The 19,900-nt window shown below is 34.3% G+C and overlaps 1 protein-coding gene across 4 annotated transcripts in view; it reads right to left on the reverse strand.

Moving 5' to 3' along the window:
- Positions 1-17,499, reverse strand: part of LOC123871674 (putative inorganic phosphate cotransporter) — a 28,684-nt gene extending 11,185 nt beyond the window's left edge. For 2 of the 4 annotated variants that reach the window (XM_045915585.1, XM_045915582.1), the window contains exon 1: positions 17,312-17,499. Coding sequence is in view for 1 of the 4 variants with exons in the window: in XM_045915581.1 (XP_045771537.1) it covers positions 3,692-3,741 (50 nt within the window). In the remaining 3 variants the exon portion in view is untranslated. Of the gene's footprint in view, positions 1-3,691; positions 3,764-16,767; positions 16,854-17,311 lie in introns of those variants that run through there. The other 2 variants (XM_045915584.1, XM_045915581.1) reach the window with 2 other exon arrangements.
- Between the last annotated feature and the right edge of the window lie 2,401 nt (positions 17,500-19,900).

The raw sequence follows: 19,900 nt of genomic DNA on the forward strand, positions 1-19,900 counted from the left end.
AATTAACATGTATCTATTGAATAGCAGATTTACAAGCATTAATAACCATTTAACATTGATTGCACGTGGTAGATTCCCTTTGATTGCGAAAGCAATTTATTGGTAAGTAGGTATAAAAAGTATTATAGACATTAGTTTTGTCCGTTTTGAATACAATTACTTTGAGTACAGGACTTGTATCCTTCTTTACTTACTTAAGTAGGTATCCAAATTCCAAGTTACACAAATTATTAAAAGTCAAAGACAAATAAAATCATCACTATAAACATAGATGCATATAAAGTACAAAATAAGCTCAAATAAACAAACTGAAAACAACACATCATATCATTCAAACAGAAAATAGCTCAAAATTGCTCACCTCCAGTGTGCTATTTTGAATTTAATTTAAATAATTATTATATAAATATTATTTCATTTTTGTATACTTTTTTGGGTTTTTACCCTAAATAAAGAAAATTATTATCAAAAAGTCTCAACCCTTCTTACAAGAGTCTCCTCAAAATGAGATGGGTTAGGACTTAGGTCATAATATCTACCACGAATGGCCAAGAGCGGATTAGCACACCACTGATTATGGAGAACTTTCAAGCATGCAGTAAAAATATTACAATTTAGATTATTAATTACTCTTAATAGGTACTTAGTTATAATTACAAATCATTATTAGGTATGATAATATAATTAAATACGCATTCGGGGTGGGGGTGATTTCGAAAACGTTGCCGTGTTTTCTGCATAGTGATTTTCATTTTGTTATTTCGAAATATCTCCATGCACATGCTATGGATAGCCGGGGGAGAAATCCTAAAGTGGAAACATTGATACAGACTATGCTAAGTCCATGGGCCCTAAAATGCCCTACCGCGGTAATTTGACAGCTACAATGATTGATTGGTTGATCGCAATCACCTCTGATTAGTTGACTCTCGCTCTATTGTTGCAACAAGAATACCCTAAATTCAGCCAATCACAACAATTGCGATTGTAATCATTATTCATGCGAGTTTACCGGAATCGACCAGCAGGTTTTCGATTGACCATAATATTCTCGTTTTATATCTTGCTGGGAGTTCCCGCAAGATGTGTAGCTAGTTGTAGAGCTTGAAAACTATACGAATTCAAACTCATAGGTATTTTTAACTAATATAGGTATATGTACCTATAGTGTCATCGGCACTCTACCATAAAAAATATTTAAGGATAATTTTATCAAAAAAATACGTATTTTAATTCTCAGGCATTCGTATTTTTAATTACAGTGTTTTAAGCGTTTATAAATTTATAAGTGTTATTTAGTTAGGTATACCTAATCGCTAATTATCCTCGCCATGGTCACGCTAGTGAAAGGCTAGGTATCCACACACATGGCTAATCGTGTAACACGCTGCCTTGTATCCAATCCACTATCTTCGAGTAGTTTTATTAGACGATTCATCGAAAATATTAGTAAAACAACATCTTTTCCCATTGGGCTCCTAATTAAGAAGTAATCTCAGTTCTGCGAGCTACGCAAATCCTTTCCATAGCTCGCGAATTCTCCTGAAAGATTCAGATTATGAAGAAATATTTAGAAAACTTAAGGTCACCGACATTGTCCAACCCATCAGCAAGTTGAATTGGCAGTGGACAAGCCATGCTTGGCAGCAACTATAATAGACTAGCGCGCAGTGTCCTGTCTACAGGTGTTACAATACAAACCTATGAGAGTTCAGAGGTCAAGCGATATAGTGTCATGTCATTAACCCCTGTTTAGCAGAATGCTTTAATCGGCACAATACTTATTTTATTTCATTAATGATTTTGATCATCAATAATTGATTAATTTAGTTTAGACGTTATGTATTATCGTAATACTATGATGATAAGTTTTGTAGCCCAGTGAAACGAATTGGACAACTGTAAACCCGCTCTGGTTGTATGTTATCAATAAATAAACAATTAGATTAATTAATTAATTAAAAAGTAAATAAATAAATAAACCTTTGTGTACAAAACTGGTTGGGCAGTTCATACAGACTGTTTAATTCTATATTTAGTATGTAATATTTATATATTGCCTTCCGTGTAGTTTATCTCTTCATACAAAAGTCAAGTTTGGGTACGTGAGCAAAAAGCTAATACGTATTCGAACAGTGTTGGCCAACAAGCCACAGACGCAGGCTGTATAACTCGTGGAGGTCGACTACTTTCTGCGAATGCAAGCCATTAATCTAAACTATGTAAAAGGAAAAGGTAACTGACTAACTGACTGATCTATCAACGCACAACTCAAACTACTACGGGTCGGACTAAATTTTGGCATCAGAAAGCTATTATGACGTAAGACATCCGCTTCATCCTTTCAGCACAATCCGTCCATTAGTTTGAGCTGATATATCAATCACTCACTAAGTCAGTCACCTTTTTCTTCTATATAATATTTAGATATACCTAGTTAGTAGTTAGTAATAGTAATTTGTACTATGTTATCTTGTGGCCTTATCGCCAAAGCCGCTAAAAATGCTGTATTCTATTGTGCATTCTATGATTAAGAACATACTTAAATATTTTAACCTGTATAAAAACATTGCTCATTTGAAATTCTATTCATATTAAATTAAGCTAAAGCCTTTTCAAAGCTCTTTTATGTCGCACGTTAAAAATGATGTCACATTAAAACTCTTTTACAATTCAAACCATATCAAAACAAAGTCCACTTAATGCGGCGTAATTCAAAGAGTATTAGTTTCGCTACGTGGTGTAACTCTTGAGCGAGAAAGACAACGCTAGTGTCTATTTTAAATAATGTATGATCCATGTATGTTTAAAGGTGCCCATGCACTTGAACTGAACTGCTGCCGCGACGCGCAGTTCAGTTGCAGTTCAGTTCAAGTGCGTGGGCAACTTTATGAATTAAATAAAACAATCCCGCAAAAAGTAAATGATTCTCGTTTTTAGAGTTCCGTGTCTACCCAAAGGGTAAAAACGGAGTCCTATTAATGCCACTCTGCTGAAAGCGTAGACTCAAACCGGATATTGAATCAGAAGTACAATCAAATTGTTTTTCAGGGTTTTTTTTCATACATAAAAAAAAACTGGGATAAATAATAGGATATGTGATATTAATGTCTAGACTCATTTTGAGTAGAGTAGGAATATTTTTTTATTTTAAAAAATAATAAAAAGGGCTCCCCCTTTGTTTTAGACACAGGTTTTAGACAATTTTCATGACGGGGTTTACTTATCTCAGAAACTAAACTAGTTAAGTAAGTATGTGTTTCCGTATTATTACGTACCATAATACTGTATTTAACGAACAAATACTGAAAACAACGATTCATAAAGTAGTATAATTACAGATCAATACATAATTATTTACGGAACCCTAAAAGAGCGAGGACCGATTTTTGTAAAATGTTTGTCACCTTATTGCGACCTCATACCTACAACACCTGAGTTCTATTAGACCCAGAGTGGAGTGGTGACGTGATAATTTTTTTCACGTCATCTATCAATAATCTGATTGGTTTAGACCAGACGACCAGACCTAAAAACCCTCTATTAGCACAGTTCCAATTTAAATAACTAACTGACTAATCAATGATATTTTTAACTAATCGAGAGGCAAGATAACAATCAAATCTGTCATCGATAACGTCATCTAGATAGACACGATAGGTAATATGAATAGATAACCTAGTTCACCTACTTCTTCCGATGTTGGGCAACATCGACGTCATAGCACTTTCCTGTTTCCATCGCACTAATGATGTATTAAACCCGATCTATACACGTTGTTATACACAAGTGTAAATTAAAAATTTATAACACCCCGACAAGTGAAGGTTACAGTAACTAGAAAAGAGCTGATAACTTTCAAACGGCTGAACCGATTTTCTTGGATTATAGCTAAGAACACTCTCGATCAAGCCATCTTTCAAACAAAAAAAAACTAAATTAAAATCGGTTCATTCGTTTAGGCGCTACGATGCCACAGACAGATACACAGACACACAGATACACACGTCAAACTTATAACACCCCTCTTTTTGGGTCGGGGGTTAAAAATAGATCACTAACTACACTTAGTGTTTCTGATGTCACAAATTAAAATTAAAACGCGTACTGTCGGCACGAACGTACTCCACGTTTTTAAATTTTAACGAGTCACATTGTTAAATTAAATAATGCTTAGTGCCAAAGTTATCAGTTGGGATTGTTAAAAATAAATAAAAAAAAAGGATTAATGTCTTTCGACTGCGAACAACCGGTTTTGAATAAGAATGTAACTATAAAGTTAGCTTGTTTTAAATCATTATAATGTTCTGTGACGGTGACTTTATTCATTTTAAATAGTACTGTTATTGTATTTTTACAATTTAATTTTGCCATGGTGCAATTTTCCTGTTATCATGAAAACACTGCCTATGTCGTTCATCATTTTTAGGGTCCCGTAACCGAAGAGTGCCAATGGGACTCTATTACTAAGCCCGCCGCTGTCCGTCTGTCCGTCCGTTCGTCTTTCTGTCAGCGGGCTGTATCTCGTGAACCGTAATAGGTAGAGTTGAAATTTTCATAGAGTATTTCTATTGCTGCTATAACAACTAATTTTATAACTCAACAAGATGGCGAATGTCATTATGTACAAATAAAAAAAAATGTACATAGTGTTAATATCTTGTGCTTATATTACGGAACCCTTCGCGTGTGAATCCAATTCGCACGTGACCGGTTTTATTTTCCTTTCATTTCTTTAATTGGTGGCAAATTAATCCTGATTGCGGTCTCTGCTCATAATTTAACTTTATTCCATCTCTACCTTTCTTCTCCTACCTTAATCCTATCGATTACTTAGAATCATGGCAAAGGCAGGTACGTAGGTCTCATAGCACAAGTAAAGGAATAAATCCCAAAACCGTGAATTTGTGCTTACATAATTAAAAAAAATATTTAAATGTGTTTAAATTTTCAAAGTAAGATAACTATACCAAGTGGGGTATCATATAAAAGGGCTTTACCTGTACATTCTAAAACAGATTTTGATTTATTTTTATGCAAAAATAGTTTTTGATTTATCATGCAATATGTCGAAAAAAATACGTGCGCGAGTCCGACTCGCACTTGGCCAGTTTTTTGGGTACAACTACTTGACAACATCTCTGGCACAGTGATAAGAGCTTAGCTTTGTAAGCGGAAGGCTTGGATTCGATACCCGGTAGGGGCAATCTGGGAAGTTATATTCTCTTAGATTGTCTTCTAAAATGATATTAATTATAACTTACAAATTATTACTTGAAAACGTAGCCAACTATACTGCAAGTGTGCTTTATCACAAAAAATATTATAAACGCATTATCGTCAGTGAAGTTCTACCAGTGCGTAAGTTAAAAAGTCTACTTTACAGGGGAGTAATAAAACTGTATAAAATAGTCGCTAGCAACCCTTGATGTATAATATTTTGAAAAAAAAAATTCTGACGAATTGAGAACCTCCTCTTTTTTCGAAGTCGGTTAAAAAGGATTTAAAAAGTTTATTGACGTAATTAAAGAATTAAATAAAAAAAATTTTGAATTAAATTTTGTCTAGAATAAGTTGTAACTTTTGTAAAATTTTGGCTGCAATAAACAATTTATTTATTTATTTAAGAATGAAGGCGGGTGAACTATCTTCATTGACCGCTGAACTGATTGATCTTGACCGCATTTCACACAGCCTGCAAAGCCTGCATCTTGCAGACGGGCATACAAATACTTTTTGTCCCATAAAATCAAAACATTTCCAAGGCGTTTTAAAAAACCGAAGTGGATGAAGTCGCGGGCATCAGTGTGTATGTATATAAACATAGCAACAGTTATTCGTGCCTAAATCGAATGATATATATTCAAATTATTGCTGAGTTATCGCCGGTGAATTATTTCATGGGTATTATCTACCAATTATTACAGGTATGTAAATGAACTAACTTTTCCACAGCTTTTTTACAGTAATATTGAATAAATTATATGGTGAGTTTTTCAACTTGGTGTCGATGTGTGATTAAACTAACACGTAGCCGAAACCAACTCATTATTTGAAAATGAAAAATGAAGCAGTTTCTTCAAACAATATTTATTAAAAACATCTTTCTCCCGTAAAAAATCTCAACCCCGTATTTTAGATTCTGGTAACCCGTAAATCAAGAAATGGCAGGTGGTAACCCTAGGTGCCATACAATAATTGAACACATAGCATACCTGTTTTGGTTGGTTCTTATACTGGAGAATCTCTCATACTGAAAACTTTCGGTTCAAGTAGGTAGGTATATCTAAATATTTTGAAAACGAAAACGTACTTGGAACACGTCACTAGACCCGCCGTGTGCTGTAGGTATCTCAATCGTATGTACTCACTACTTTGTATGTCCAGAAACACACTACAAACACCCGACACGACGCATCTATACTAATAACTAATAAATAAAATTGGAGTGTCTGTCTGTAATTTCGAAATAACTACCGCATATTAAGGTCATTTGGTTATTTGAACGATACTATAACTGAATCACACGTTTTTAAAATTTTTGTCTGTCTGTCTGTCTGTCTGTCTGTCTGCCTGTTTGAAAAGGCTAATCTTGGGAACGGCTGAACCGATTTTGACGGGATTTTCACAGACAAGTAGAGAATTGACCAGGGAGTAACATAGGCTACTTTTTTAACCGACTTTCAAAAAGGGAGTTGTGTTTTTCTACCTATGTACACCGAAATCTCCGAGATTTCTGAACCGATTTACGTCATTTCTTTTTTAATCGATAGAGGAACTTTGCGACATTGTTTCATAAAAAATTTGGAGTCCAACTCCTCAATCCTGATGCTGCAGGGGATCTGACCAATCCACGCGGGCGAAGCTGCGGGCATCAGCTAGTACCTAATAATATTATATTGTAAAGTCTAGTTAAGTTGAATAATTATAAAATCATTTTAATTACTCAAATTGACGTCAATAAATGACAAGTGTAAATTAAAAATTTATAACACCCCCGACGATCCAAAGTATCTGAGTTTTCCAAAACATCATTTTCAAATAAATAATTATATATTTAGGCAACGTCCATCTTGACAGCTTGACATTTGTCTATTGACATAATATTATGAACCTAACGGTTATCTAACCTTCTTTTCTACAAGAAAACTAGAAAAGAGCTGATAACTCTTAAACAGCTGAACCAATTTTTTTAGATTATAGCTAAGAACACTCTCGATCAAGCCACCTTTCAAACAAAAAAAACTAAGTTAAAGTCGGTTCATTCGTTTAGGCGCTACGATGCCACAGACAGATACACAGATACACAGATACACAGATACACAGATACACAGATACACAGACACACAGATACACAGATACACACGTCAAACTTATAACACCCCTCTTTTTGGGTCGGGGGTTAAAAAATAATTTGTTTGCTGCCGAAAAAGACAAGATTTATAGACCAAGTTGCAAAAAACTTTAAAATCAAATAATTTATGGAATCATTGACAATCCTTAGCATTGTCAATTAATTTTTATCGCAAAATAAATATCCCATAAACAAACCCATAAACCTATACCTCGTAAAATTTTCGTCAACAACTGTTATGCGAAGTACCTAGGTATTTTATAATAGTAAGTAATTCAAGCGTGAACACAATTGAACCAGCGACCTCGATGGCCAGCACCCTGAAGGTTGCAGTTATTAAAAATCTTATTTAATATACACTGCAAGCTAAATAACGTCCAATAGCTTTTCAAAGGTACAATAGGAATTCCAATGACACGTGCTTATATTTTGATTGCATGATTCGTTTAAATTGTAAAACTAGTATTTTATAACTGCCTCTAAAGGCCACGAAGAAAAAAATGTATACGTCGAATGTTACCGATAAGTAAATTCGCAATAGGTAAGCATATATTTTTTTACATAGCAACCTTTAAACTTATTAACATGAGGAAACCGGTATGGCCTTTGGTAAAGTTTGCCATAATATTCTCCCTTAGGGGTGGCTCTTTCAAAATCAATGATATTCTCAAAGGTGTGCCATTCTGCACAAGCGGTCGGGGATCCGTGGTTTAATCCCAGGCACGCTCTAACTTTTCGGAATTATGTTTTCTATCGAAATAAATATTTTGAATTTTTGAATTTCGAATAATGATGAATCTTATTAACGAGTGCCAAACTGAACTACGATTTTATTATAATGTTTGACACTTAGAAAACATTTTCTTAAAGTTATGGTTGGACTTCGCCTGTGTTGGTGTTGGCTGGAAGGCGTGCTCTGCCCTTTTGGAGTGTTTTCTTTGTTAAAACTGACTGGAAAGCGCTCTAAGGGGATGTCGTGCATATGTCGGCGAGCGCCGGCACAGACGGGATCCATACTTGTATAGTTTAACTAACATGTTACAAATAACTACAAACTTGACATTGGCTAATCTTTGTAAAGCCAGACGAGAGAGAAAAAAAAAAGTTATGATTATGTGAGTATAAATACCGTGAAAATGTTTGTTTCTTTACCAGACCGAATGCGTTCGCTACACCTTTATGTATTTAAGCCGATTACATTGGTTGTCACGAATAGTTTCAAGTTATAACTATTTCAAGATGTATACGGATTGACTTTGGTTATCAACCATTTACCTGCTTTCATGCATTAATTTATACTACCACTATATTTACTATAGTAAAGAATAGTTATAGTAAAAGTAATGACTTAAATCTACGACTCTTGGGTCACATTGGTAGAACCCTATATTTTCTATTGCGTGCGTCTTGTTTCTTCTCTACTTATATAATTTACGCCATGTAATATAATCGTAACACGTCTATGGTATTATGTTATTGATTATTACACAGAAATCGCTATCTACTTATCGATAGCTCTCTTTATCATAACATATAAGAATTATTCACGATTTAAAAAAGGAGTTTTGGTCCCTTGTGCTCTGTAGTCAGGTGAATTGGGATGAAACTCCGTGGCCAGTGATATCCATGATGGATTTTCTGACGAAAAAAGAGGACTGCCTACTGCCATGATAATCAGTTCAATGGTGACAAGTAGTCACAATATCATTTGACAATGAGGTGGTCGATAGACTCTATCAGACACACAGTCAGAACAGGACTCAGGACACAAACTATATCTGTATCTGACACAAGTGTAAATTAAAAATTTATAACACCCCCGACAAGTGAAGGTTACAGTAACTAGAAAAGAGCTGATAACTTTTAAACGGCTGAACCGATTGGATTATAGCTAAGAACACTCTCGATCAAGCCACCATTCAAACAAAAAAAAAACTAAATTAAAATCGGTTTATTAGTTTAAGAGCTACGATGCCACAGACTGATACACAGATACACACGTCAAACTTATAACACCCCTCTTTTTGGGTCGGGGGTTAAAAATCAGTTATATGGATGGGTCGTGAAAAACTATCAGACTGTCAGACACCCTCTTGCATTTATACAATTCTTGTTTAGTATTATCGTTGGATATTAATAAAAGGATAGTACTTCAATTAAGAGTTGAAAACGTTGACATATACATAAAACGCCAAAAGAGGAGTCTACCAGACGACGTTTATCCTCGTACCAAGGTAAAAGAATAACTGGTATATGACGGAAAAACGTGTCAATGTATAGGCAGATAAGAACGGATGATAGCTTTAACCGTACACTAAGGTGAAATTATATATGCAGTGTGTGAGACTGCAGTTATTGAGCGTGAATTCTTTTCAATAGAGTTAATAAAAGGTACCCATAGTATTATTAGATCTATAGAGTTACTCGTAAATGTGGTTTTTGCTACATTTGCATTGTGGAGATTTTCATACCACAACTACGAAGGTATATGTGGTATTCTGTCTATTAGATCGATCATAATTGCAAATTCGTTCAGCGTTACAATACCCGGCAAAGAACTTGGTCCTAAGGCAGCGTAGTGGGAGAAAGTTGGCGAATCCGGAAAGCGAAAATCAACGTATAAACCAATCTCGTACACTCGCACCGACTGATCAACCAATCGCGTGCACCCGCTATTCGCCAGCCAATCGCGTCAATACTCAAGTTGTTTGCCGGGCACTGTACAAGTTTGCATTTGCGATAGAAGGTAACAAGTCACGACAAAAGCCATTTCAATCCATACTTTCATCCATATTTTATTGCGAAAATGTGTGTCTGTTACCTTTTCAGAGCCCATTGTTAAACCAATTTTGATAGAATTCGGTACAGAAATAGCTTGCATCTCTGAGACAGACATAAGCTACTTTTTGCCCCGGGAAATCAAAGTGTTCTCACAAGATTTTTAAAACCCTAAATCTACGGGAATAATGTCGTGGGTATCATCTAGTAATAACCTGATGAGGTTGACTAGATTCTAGTTGGTTTGTCTATAAATATATAAACAAAAGGTAGAATTTTCTTGAGTTCCGCAAAAACATACAAGAGAAAATATTTTGTGCATCCTATAGGTACCAACGCCAAACCGTTCAGTTAAGGAAAGGTCAACAGTAGTTAATGCGATTCTTCCTGTGTTATGCTTTGAATGCGAATTCTATCTAAGTATATGATTTCAAATAAAAACCAAACTGGCTATGTAGGTTTCTTAAAATTAAATAAAATTAACTATACATACATATTATATATCTATATACCAAAATATGACGTCGCTTCATAAAAAAAAACGTCACTAGGTACTTCTGAAGTCTCCCGTAGAAGTCATTTACTTGTAAGTACTGAATTTCGCTTCTGATTTATATATATCTTCGTAAAACAAGAATAAGATTTAATTACGAAATGAATTATTACGTATAATAAAATTAATACTGAATATTTTTTTGTTGATATAAAATGAATAAATTGTATAATACCAAATCTGGTTGTAACCAGTTTCAATGTAATGTATACAAAATGGCTATGGCCTTCTTGTCTTGAGAAATACATATGTAAATTTGTTTTCTTTATGTTTATACCTAGTAATATTAAGTTGAATTAAATTATAATAGCGACATTTTTATAAAAAAAAAAATGCTATATTATATTTTAAAATTGGAAATATATACTATTTTAGATACTATATCTTTTTATTTGTACCGGAAAATTATTTTAAGAAGTACTTATGCATGAAAAGCCAACAATTTTATTATGAACTAGCCAATGCCCGCGACTTCGCCCGCGCGGATTTAGGTTTTTCGAAATCCCGTGGGAACTCTTCGATTTTCCGGGATAAAAAGTAGCCTATGTGCTAAGTCAGGATATTATCTATCTCCATTCCAAATTTCAGCCAAATCCGCCCCGTAGTTTTTGCGTGAAGGAGTAACAAACATACACACACACACACACACACACACACACACACACACACACACACACACACACACACACACACACACATACAAACTTCGCCTTTATAATATTAGTGTGATACCTTATGACCTATGTGTAATAGATAATATAATCTGTGGGCCTAATCTTTATAATATAACACAAATCAAAATATAACTTAGATAAAATACAAGTGTAAATTAAAAATTTATAACACCCCCGACTAGTGAAGGTTACAGTAACTAGAAAAGAGCTGATAACTTTCAAACGGCTGAACTGATTTTGTTGGATTATATCTAAGAACACTCTCGGTCAAGCCACCTTTCAAGCAAAAAAAAACTAAATTAAAATCGGTTCAATAGTTTAGGAGCTGCGATGCCATAGACATACACAGATACATAGATACACAGATACACACGTCAAACTTACAACACCCCTCTTTTTGGGTCGGGGGTTAAAAATTCAAGTCAAACAAACCGTATGCGTAAATATAGCAACGTCCAGCTCTTTCAATACGATGGTGCTCATAATATTATGTCACATTTCTCTGTACACTGACTGTACTTCTATTTAAAATTGAGAGAAAATTTAAGTTTCATCATCGATTTGAATAGCTAAATTATAATTCGAATCGCAAAAAAAATAAGTACTTATTTAACTTTTTAACCGACTTCGAAAAAAGGAGGAGGTTCTCAATTCGTCGAAATCTTTTTTTTTCTAGTTTATAAAGGTTTTTAAAGTTACTTTAACCTTGAGTCATCTACGTTTATTGCTAGCAGCTAGCTGTATACGATGTAATTTTATGGATTTATAGTTTTTGTTTTCCGGGACTTAACCCGCTTTGGATTACAATTTTTTTTCACGACTAATTTTTAACGTATCAGCTTCATTGCATCGCAAAAGTTAGTCGTAAAAGGAAATTATATGTAAATCTACTTACACATCTTTGAAGATAAGGCTTTTTGGACCCTTGCATAGTTTAAAGAGAAACATTTAATTCGATTTTGGTATCTACGTAATATGAGTAGACTTAGCTAGCTTAGTAAAAGGTAGACTATTTATTTTGATATATTCTAATGCTATTTTTTGCTATGTATGTACTCTTACCTACACTAAGGCTGATTGAGATGAAAGATGAAACTTGTACATTCTCTATCGAAAATACGTTTGGTTTTTCAACGACTGCCTCGCCGCACCGGTTTCTCACGGACATCGACAAATTCGCGCACTAACCTAGTATACTTAAAAGCAAGCATACAGAACGAATAGGTATGTACATACGAATGCCTAAGTTCATTCACATTAAAAATTGAATTTAACAATAATAATTATACTCCAGTGTAACGAAACATTTTCATCAAAATATTTACATAACAAACACATTTTACGATATATTTACAATAATAGTATTTTCACGAGGCTCTATCGTGATACCTACCTGTCAACAAGGAAGACCATGCATCGTAATTCAATTTGTGACGAGTTATGGTCATACTTAGTTTAGAACAAGATAAAGTTGAAAACTAAAACCCGACTGCGATAAACGCTGAAATATTGGAGTAAAATTGTTTTTCTGCCGCTTGGTATATTTTAATGTTGTTGTACAGTGTACACTTATATTTATGAGTTCAGAGTTTTCTCTTCTTTCATTAATTGACATCCCACACGATACAATAGCAAAAAATTTTCTTGAGACCTCCACTTTTTTTGAAGTAAAATCCGTTAAGTCAATTTTATTCGTATAAAATTATAGCCTATGTCACCCGGACCCTTACAACGAATCAATTGACACCTCATTCATTAAAATCGGTCCAGTAGTTTAGACACTACGGTGGAACACACAGAATTTAGATACATACACACATACACACATACATACATACATGCGTAGACTGCTAAAATCATTGCCCTTCCTTTTGGCTTTGCCGCAGTCGGGTAAAAAGTACTTTTTAGCTTTTACCCTCCAACCATTCTACCTCCTACACTACCTCAATTCCTTTGCGTTGCAGATTTTGAAACGCAGAAGAAAATAGTGGTAAAGGTCTGTTAGGGGAAGAAAGGGGATCAAGAGTTATAATAATTCTTCTATATCGAACTGTCTGTAGCTACCCTAGATAAAATTTTTGCATAGTAGGCATCTCAGACATACAAATATTTTTATTTTTATCCACTCTATGTATTGTTATGTATGTAGTAGATAATATTTCATCGAAAGCCCCAAAAAACATGAAAAAACCATTAGTACTTATAATAAAAATGCATAATAAAATCTACCCCCTTTGATTCAAGTTTGCAAGGCTGATTTGCATCAATTAATCTTAGGCGAAAACCACAATAACGACATTTTTCCTTGTAAGTGTGGACAGGTAAAATACTTATTTTTGTCTCGGTTAGTACTTATTCCGAATTTATTGAGGATACAAATATTTATGAGATCATTTGCAAAAGTAAACTGTAAAGACTAGAATGTGTTTAGTAATACATATTTAATCTACTAAGTTATAATATAAAACTCTATGAGAGCACCTAACTCTGTATAATATGATATTTTTATCGTATGTAGGCCTATATAAAAAATCCTCATCAGACGTTATTTTATATTTACAATAAATACATTTAGATTTTTTCCATAGACCATGGGGAAAAACGATTTTTCGTCTATAAGATGAGAATATTAATGGCGAGCCCGAGACGAAGCTGGTTTTTACATACATTAGGATACCTACCTATCAAAAAAGTTTTTTCTGGAAATATAACAGATGCATGCTATTTTTCTCGTCGTAGGAACTTATCGGTAAATATTATTTATTATCATTTTTTCTATGTTTACGTGTACCTACCTACCTAATCCCTTCAACTTCTAACGTCCATTTTTAACCCGCGACCCAAAAAGAGGGGTGTTATAAGTTTGACGTGTGTATCTGTGTATCTGTTTGTGGCATCGTAGCTCCTAAACGAATGAACCACTTTTAATTTAGTTTTTTTTTGTTTGAAAGGTGGCTTGATCAAGAGTGTTCTTAGCTATAATCCAATAAAATCGGTTCAGCCGTTTGAAAGTCATCAGCTCTTTTCTAGTTCCTGTAACCTTCACTTGTCGGGGGTGTTATAAATATTTAATTTACACTTTTCCATTATAAAATTTAGCATGTGTTCATTCCTGGGGTACAAGCTATCTCCGTTATATTCAGTTAAATGGAAGGACCTTGAAAAGCTATCAGACAGAGAGACAGACAGATATACTTTGCAGAGAAACAGACATATTATACTTTTACATGTATATCATTATATATTAGTAGTATGAATATGGGTTTTTTTTCAAATAAAAATTCTAAGAAACTAATCTCATACCTACGTGGTTGTTAAATCCGTTTCGCAAGTAATAAAATCGACTGTATGTTAAGATACAGTGTGATTTTATCGTTAGAAGATTTGCGGTTGATTACGATCTCATCACGTGCTGATACAAACGAACACGTCACGTGATAAAATGAAGTGAAGATGAGTATAAGGCGAAAAAAACATAGATCTTAATCTGGCTCTCTTCTATAATCAAGGATCTTAATAAACCGTAGATATAAATATACATGCGTGATTGATATCTATATCGTTTTAGAGCTCCAACATTGGAACTGTACGGCGAAAACCTTGGCGCGATGGGACACTGTCGCAGACGTTTTGTCCTGTGTGTGAGGCTCCATTTGCTCCACACAAAAACTTGCTGTCCCTCGTGTGTTTGACCTCTTAGAGCCTCTACAGACATGAGAAAAACGCAAAGACGCAAAACGCGCGATTCAAACCGCGTTGAGGTGAAGACATGTTCAAATGGCGTTGACGTGTGGATATGCAAGACAAAAGCGATGGGACCATATGCCTAGTTTTACGTTTAAAACGCGTGATCAACATAATGTAATATTTAGATTTTTCTCAAAATCTCCAAATTATGTCGTAGTAAAAGCACCGAGGCGATTTATTTTCCGCACCCCTACGGATCGTTTATTATATGTCCATGGAAAGATATAAAGGCGCTAATGTAGACACCCGTCAAGTGAGAGTCGGACTCGCACACGATGGGTTCCGTACCATCGTACAAGATATACCTCACACCTTTATCTAGAACTCTGCAAATTAATAACGGTCTGCACCATCTATGTGTGATTTAGTGAATTTTCGTGAACACATTTTAATTTTTTTTTTTTTTTGTATGATATAACCACAAATTCACGGTTTTCGAATTTATTCCTTTACTTGTGCTATAAGACCTACTACCTACCTGGCAAACTTCATGACTCTAGGCCAACTGGAAGTACCCTATAGGTTTTGTTGACAGACATGACAGACGGACAGACGGACAGACAGACAGACAACAAAGTGATCTTATAAGGGTTCCGTTTTTCCTTTTAAGGTACGGAACTCTAAAGATAGACCTTGCGACGTACCCCGTAGAGTCAAACTGCGCGTTCCAATCGTTGCGTCTAAACTAGCCTTTAAATGGACTTTTCCATTCTTGCTTCTTCAAAAAATATTCCATCAGAATTTTATATTTTAAATAAACCTGAGTTTATATGCTTCCTTACCCAGCCGGAAATTAAAGCAGGGTTTTACGCTTACCTGCAAGGCAAGTATAAATTTACAGCGGTTTTCCAGGGATTTTCTCACACTTTTGTTATAGTGGATTTTATAACTGTGCAGTAAGTCAAATACCTAGTTATTGACGCTCCTTAAGTTAGTATAGTCATAAAAACACTGTAAATAGCTATAAAACACTATTTCCGTACTAAGCTTACAAACTATTTGCCTTGCTTACAGCGATAAAAATATCTACCTAGCTAATTATTGCTCAAACTAAAAACACTGAGTTAGGTAGTTATGTACAAGAAATAATAGAACTAGCTGCCCTGCCCGGCTTCGCTTGAGAAGAATTAATCAATTCCTAGTATAATATAAATGCGAAAGTGTTTGTTGGTTAGGATGGATAGGTAAAGACCTAAAGACTGACACAGGCTGCTTTTTGTCCCGTTATCAAAGAGCTCCCATGGGATTTGGAAAATCTAGATTTTTAAAATATAAGAATAGGTATAGCTTATATAATGAGAGAACTAAACTCCTGTTTATTTCAAGTAAGTTATTAACCCCCGAACCAAACAGAGAGGTGTTATAAGTTTGACGTGTGTATCTGTGTATTATCTGTGGCATCGTAGCTCCTAAAGTGATGAACCGATTTTAATTTAGTTTTTTTTTTGTTTGAAAGGTGGCTTGATCGAGAGTGTTCTTAGCTATAATCCAAGAAAATCGTTTCAGCCCATTTGAAAGTTATTAGCTTTTTTCTAGTTACTGTAACCTTCACTTGTCGGGGGTGTTATAAATTTTTAATTTACAGATTAGATTAGATTTAGTAGATTTAAGAAGGGAATCTCCTCGTTTATCAAATAAGGATTGAGAATATGTGTTCTTACCTATTAGACTGTTACAGACTTTCAATTATCCGCATAGCCTTTGTAATTAATCACTCTCATTGTCTTAACAAGACCGCTACCAGTACCTACATAGAAAGAGATGTTATGGCTAGCGGATTGAACTATAGCTAACTAACTCCAATTACTTACCTACTATTATAAGCAAAGTATTAAAGCAACTAAAACTGCAATTGATAGCTTAGATCTAGACGCAAATTAAATTTTTAAATTACATTTTTTTAATCAGAGACGTGCTAGTTAGTTAACATATTATCAAAAAGCCTAAGTATTTTTAATATGTTTCTGTGATAAAATTTGCTCAATTTTTAAAACATTTCGCGGCTTTAAGAATAATTTAAATAGAATAACCATTAAACAATGTGGATATCCTGATTAACATTTCAATAAATTATTATTCACGTTCACTGATAAAATAATATTATAAATGCGCGTAAAACACGCAACCATTGTCTGGATAAATTAGGAAACCAATTAAAATGTTTAATGGATTTGATAAAAATAATATTATTTTAATAACACTTACTTTTCAATAGATCCGGTTTATCCAGTAGTAATGTTTTTCATAACACAATTTTTTTATTATTATTATAGACACTAATGGGCGCGAATGCGCGAGTGACAGGCATTCGACTGCGCGGATCGACTCCTGCGCAATGTCGTCAGTCTGTCTGATTAAACTCTTGCGGTAAGTCACCGAACGTGAAGGTGCAACGAGAATGTGAATATGTACATTAAAAATTACTCAAATGTTAATAGGCACTTAAAGACGCTTAAGGCGAAGAAACTTAGTATTAGGTATACAAAATACGTTTAGGGGCGTGATTTTCCAGTGGTTTTGAATCATGTACAGTGTACACAAAACAATAAGTCCAATCTAAACAATTATAATAGGCACGTGACCACCAACTGTACAAAAAGAGGAAAAAGAGATCTTAACTCTCAGCACAGCGTGTTAATCTTCAGTCTATGACCTGTGCAAACCTCCATGTTTGTAACTTCAGATTGGACCACTTGTTTTGCGCGCATTATACCTGCATTCTATTTCTCCCTCTCTTTCTCTCTCTTTCTCTACGTCGTATTTACATTACTGATTGTGAATTCTTTCTATGAATCACAATTTATATTATAGTTTTTAAGAATAACAATCCGTTGGGTTCTTAGATCCTTCCGCATAAACTCTATATGAAATCAAATCATTTATTTGCACGATTCATGGTACAATGATGGTGTTAAAGTGGTTTATTAACCTCTACAATCCGCCATACATTGGGCATGCAATAATAATTTTTGTAATAATCCACTCCATCTAAACAGGTATTTCCTTTTAAATTTTTTATGCAGCCTCCAAAAACTTACCTAATTAGTGTAGATAATACCTCGTAATGGGTATAGTGTGTCCATGCATTTACTTTCATTTTTCAAAACAAAACAACCTTATATAATTTGAAAATTAATGTCAAAAAAATTCAATTGCACATTGAATAGCTTTCCTGTGTTGCACACAGTTTTAAGTTATTTATGGTACTTATCCAAAATTATCTCGTAGCCAGATTTGTAGAAACTCTTAGGATGATCCCAAATCACAGGGTAATTTGAATCTAAGTTATCTAAGAGTTATTTTCAGGATCACTGCAAACACCCCAGTTAGTTTAGTTTGGAATGATTAGAAACTTGAACGCTGATTTAGTTTTTAAATAGAATAAGCCAGAACACTATCCTTAGCTTCTTAGTTAGCTACGGATATCGTCGTCGGCTCGCTTCCTTACCATCCTCCCATTTTAGCTCCACTCAACCTCATAGGCTCGTTTCATTCAGGAGTCTGGACCTCCTTCGTGAGCTTTTGGCTTCGTGCTTTAAAAAATATTCTTGGTATAGGATAGAAATAAGCTTGCATGCCCATATTTGCTCTGAAACATATTTGACCGAATCGAATGCATCAAAATAATATAAATGACGGTTATATTTCTTATTTAATCCTACAATTGCTCAAGGATTTTAAATTTTAAATCCTACCAAAATAAAAGAACTCAAATAATAATATACCCGAGGTCAAAGTACTTAGGTAATATATAATTAAGACATAAAAAAGAAATAAAACGTAAACTCAACTACAGCAACCCAACTATTGCAAAATTTAGCAGCGACTGTAGATTTCTGCAATAAAATTAATCTCATTTGTAAAATTAAGACTTTAAAAGATATTATGATAAATTTTTATGATACAAGTTTAATCGTAAAAATATTTTGGATTGAGCTCAAGGGTACCAAACATTAATTAGGTTCTAATGTTAGAATCGTTAAATCTTTATTACTGATAGGAATTGTCACATTAATAATATTATTTGTATTAAAAGTGTAAATTAAAATATTATAACACCCCCGACAAGTGAAGGTAATAACTAGAAAAGAGAAGTAAACTTTCAAACGGCTGAACCGATTTTCTTGGATTATAGCTAGGAACACTCTCGATCAATCGACCTTTCAAACAAAAATAAACTAAATTAAAATCGGTTCATTAGTTTAGGAGCTACGATACCACAGATAGATACACAGATACATTCGTCAAACTTAATCATACCCCTCTTTTTGGGTCAGGGGTTAAAAATGGTTTCAGACTAGCGTTTACTCTACGCATTTTACGTTCGTTTTTACACGACTGCGGCAAGCCAAAAGGAAGGGTTATGATGCACATATTTTGTACACGCACATTACATTTCGCACTTCAATAAACTGAACGCACGTGTACACGCTCATTCCGGCGTGTTTGCTCGAACCAACAATGCTTCAATCAGTAGGCACGCTAGAGGCATTTTCGTGGCTTGCGCGTACCTGTGCATGTAAAGTGCATCTACCTACGCTCATACAAGATGTGCATGTGACAAAAGACGCTCAAATAAATGCTAATCTGGCACCGCTCTTAGAATCTTTTTTGAATAGAGAAAGTTAGCTAAAAAGTGATTACTAATATTTTACCTTCATATTCTTTTTTTATATGTAAAATAAATAATATGTTTACTTAGATCTATTTATGAGTTTCTGAATTATCAACATACAGCTCAAAGCGCCTGGGTCTAGAAACGCAAGATCTTACACGTAGGTTTTCCCTAACATA

The sequence above is a fragment of the Maniola jurtina genome, chromosome 14, assembly GCF_905333055.1.
Source record: "Maniola jurtina chromosome 14, ilManJurt1.1, whole genome shotgun sequence".
Classification (NCBI taxonomy): domain Eukaryota; kingdom Metazoa; phylum Arthropoda; class Insecta; order Lepidoptera; family Nymphalidae; genus Maniola; species Maniola jurtina.